At 40.0% G+C, this 3,617-nt stretch overlaps 1 protein-coding gene across 1 annotated transcript in view; it reads left to right on the plus strand.

Moving 5' to 3' along the window:
- LOC106302790 overlaps positions 1-1,169 on the plus strand; it is a 5,842-nt gene extending 4,673 nt beyond the window's left edge. The window contains exon 3 of the mRNA XM_013739223.1: positions 624-1,169. Within this exon, the coding sequence (XP_013594677.1) occupies positions 624-1,169 (546 nt within the window). The remainder of the gene's footprint in view (positions 1-623) is intronic.
- Positions 1,170-3,617: the final 2,448 nt, after the last annotated feature.

Genomic DNA, 3,617 nt, shown 5'->3' on the forward strand with positions numbered 1-3,617 from the left:
CATGCTTGTTGAGGGTTCTCAATGTTATTTTAGTCTTGATCATACTAAAATAGATCTCTAGGCATTTCCTGCCCACAAGGTGTATGATGAAATGCCTGAACCAACTCTTCAATGCTTTTAGCTTGCTTTACCTAAGAGATTAGTTGCTAAAGGAGTTAAGATTGCTATTAGACTTGTTCTCCATGTTTGGTTTAGTAACATTCAACCTAAGAGATTAGATGCTTGAGTTGCTTTACCAAAAGAACATTCATCTAGAGATAGAGCTTGTTTAGCTTAGTGTCTAGGCATAAGGAAAGTGTTTGATTGATAGCTTGCCACCCTTAGATTGGATCTACATCACCCAAGATCAAATGCCTAGCCCCATGAGTCCTCTTGCTTCATATTGAGAAAGAAAGATCATTACTTTATTGCATTAGCTTATTAGTTCTTAGTTCATACCATCTTTAAAACCGGATTGCACTTAGCTTAATCATGAACTTGCATTCCCTTTGCTTTAGAATCACCTAGGATTGGTTCGAAAATCTTTTATACTACAACATTTGATCAAGAGCCTTGAAAACTCTTAACATCAACATGATATTTGTATTCATCATTTGTTGAATAATGTGATATCATATTTCAAGGGGAAGGGATTAGCTGAGTTGATTTTTAAGGCTTCAAAGGCTTATAGAGTGGTTGATTTCAAGAAGACGTTTGCTCATGTTTGCAATATCAGTCCAGCAATTGGAAATTATCTTATGGAAACGGATGTCAAAAAGTGGGCTAGATGTCAATTTCATGGATACAGGTATGACATTAGGACAAACAATCCTGCAGAGTCGATAAATTCTGCGTTGCATTTGCCGAGAGAGTTTCCCGTAATTCCTTTGTTGGACAGTATTAGAGAAATGCTGACACGCTGGTTTTTTAAGCGTAAGAAGTTGATTAAGCACACCCATCGTTTGACCATAGATGTGGAGGAAAAGATCGATATGAGAATCGAAAAGGGGAAAACTTTCGGAGTTTACCCTGTAACCGATAGCCAGCTACTTTTTAAAGGCGATACAATTGACTGCTTTGTTGATTTGGAAAAACGGACTTGTTCTTGTGGGAAGTACGACCTCTTGAAGATCCCTTGTAGACACGCAATAAAAGCCGGTTTCTTTGTTGGAGAGAACCATATACATTGACTGATTTTTTGTATACCACGGGAGCTTGGAGAGAAGCTTATCAAGAAAGCATAAATCCCATTTCAGTTCCTGAAGATGGTTGGTCCGTCCCACAAGTTGTGGAAAATTCTGAAGTGCTACCGCCTGAGAAAAGAAGATCTCTTGGAAGAAATAGAAAACACATATATGAAACTGTTGAAGACAAAATCTGATCATCACAAGGATCATAGGGGGGTCAGCTTCGCAAGTGCAGTAGATGTGGTCTTGGTTGTCATAGTAGAGCAACTTGCAAGATGCCAATATAGTCGATTTGTTTGATGTGTTCTTCACAATTTAGTGAAAGTTTTTCAGCCTTCATTTGCTTGATTTCTAGTAACTTTGTTTCAGTTTGTGACAACTTTGTTTCAGTCTTTCAGACTATATTTGCTTGAATTTTAGTAACTTTGTTTCAGTTTGGGAGAACTTTGTTTAATTTTCATGATGTATTAACTTGGTTAGAAGATCTGAGTCAATCGATCCCTTTAACAAACTGTTATGTCCGATCCGTCGGGATCGATCGATCTGTAGACTAACCGGTCGATCCAGCCGGTCGATCCTGAGAACAAACAAAAAATACGGACTATCTTTTGATCGACCTGGTACAGTTCTCTCGATCGGCGAAGCTCGATCTCGTACCGATCGATCGATCGACTATTTGGATCGATCGATCCCAGATTCTGATAAATCTCTACGACAGATTTCCCCACTTGATTTGAACCGAATTTAACTCATCAAAATAGAGAGAATAGGATAAAAACCTGCATTTATCTTCTCCTTCATGACTATACTTAATAGAATGGTAACTCACTATAGGTTATATAATTAATAAACGTTATAATCCAAATTGGGTATATAAAACATGAAAGCAACCCAGATCCGAATTCGAAATGCAGAAAATTAAAAAAAACGGTGGAATACAATGGAAAGATATAACTGATACTGATCATTGGTGGTCGTCAGGACTGCAGCTCCTACTCTGTCCTGGTGCTCGTCTGCTCCTATGGAGGCGTGAACCTCGCTCTGCATCGGCTGCTTCATCAGATGGTTCATCTCCTGCGTCGTCTCCAGTCATACCAGCAGCCTCTGAAGTCTGTGGAGCGTGGCAGCAGGAAGGAGTAGGTGGACATCTAATCTTTGCAAGTGCACCCCACACAGCCTGCATCATTGTCGAGAGCTTGACCAGTGTATCCGCTGTCCAGGCAAACTGCTGCTGCTGTGTACCATCTAATGGTGGTGCTCCAGAATCAAACTGACCAGTATATGGTGGTAACAAATAATTCTTTGATCCATGGAAGGGTCTGGAGTATGATCGACTGAGATATCTGAAATGGTGTCATCCTCACATTGTGTATGCGTAGGACCCGAAGAAGAGGAACCACGACGACGTTTTGAAGCTGGTGGAGGAGGCGTGTAAAGAACTTCAGCAGGAGGCATGAACTCCATGTTCTCCACAGACGTCAGAGATGTAATAGCGGGCTGTAGAAGCTTGCAATGAAGGATTGTCCCATCAGGCATGGTAAAACGGTAAATTTTACTAGATAGACGTAAGATGTAATAGCGGGCAGTGGAAGCTTGCAATGAAGGATTGTCCCATCAGGCATGGTAAAACGGTAAATTTTACCAGAGTGGAGGATCTTGGTGTTAAGGAAGAACTGGGCATCAAATCTGTCAATCGTATCCACACAAAGAGTATCCGAAAGATCTATATCATGGTGTTTGAAGATCCGAGTAAGTAGACTGTCAATAGACTCATCCAAAGGCTTCTTGTCAAGAGGACGAAAACCCCTAAACTTCCTCTCAAACAACATCTGAGCAAACAATGCTCCCATGTTTACCGAAAGCTCTGCTGGAGGTTCATCTGTAACGTCATACGTCGGCCTGAGAGCTACTGGCAGCCCGTAGTGAATAAGCTGCGCTTCATCCTCAGTCAGTGATCATGCTTCTGACTTTCCTAGTAGAAGATGACCCAGATATTTTGCTACCACTCGCAAGACCGGGTTCCTTACACAAGAAATAGTGTACCAACCTCGCCGAAAACTTCAGATCATTCTTCTGGATAACCATAATATTCGAAAAATGAGATCTTTCATAACTTCATCGAATTCTGGCTCCATTTTTTCCTTCAGCAACTCGAGAAGTTATAGTCGGCAGCTGTTATTAATCTTCTTAATCTGAGGTTCTAACCTCACCGTATAAACGACTAGGCAACTCCAACTCCATACCTGAAAATTGAATACAATACGACACAATAGTTATTAATAACAAATATCACAGCTCAGTTAAATAATGTCTCTTAATACTCTATCAATAACCAATGTCAACAAAACCTAAAAGAATTAGCATTCTCACTGTATCAATTCCAATTTTCGGGTGTTTTGATTTTTTTTTTTAAGAACAAAACCTAAAATTCCTAAATCTATCCAAAAAATA

The sequence above is a fragment of the Brassica oleracea genome, chromosome C7, assembly GCF_000695525.1.
Source record: "Brassica oleracea var. oleracea cultivar TO1000 chromosome C7, BOL, whole genome shotgun sequence".
NCBI classification, from domain to species: Eukaryota; Viridiplantae; Streptophyta; class Magnoliopsida; order Brassicales; family Brassicaceae; genus Brassica; species Brassica oleracea.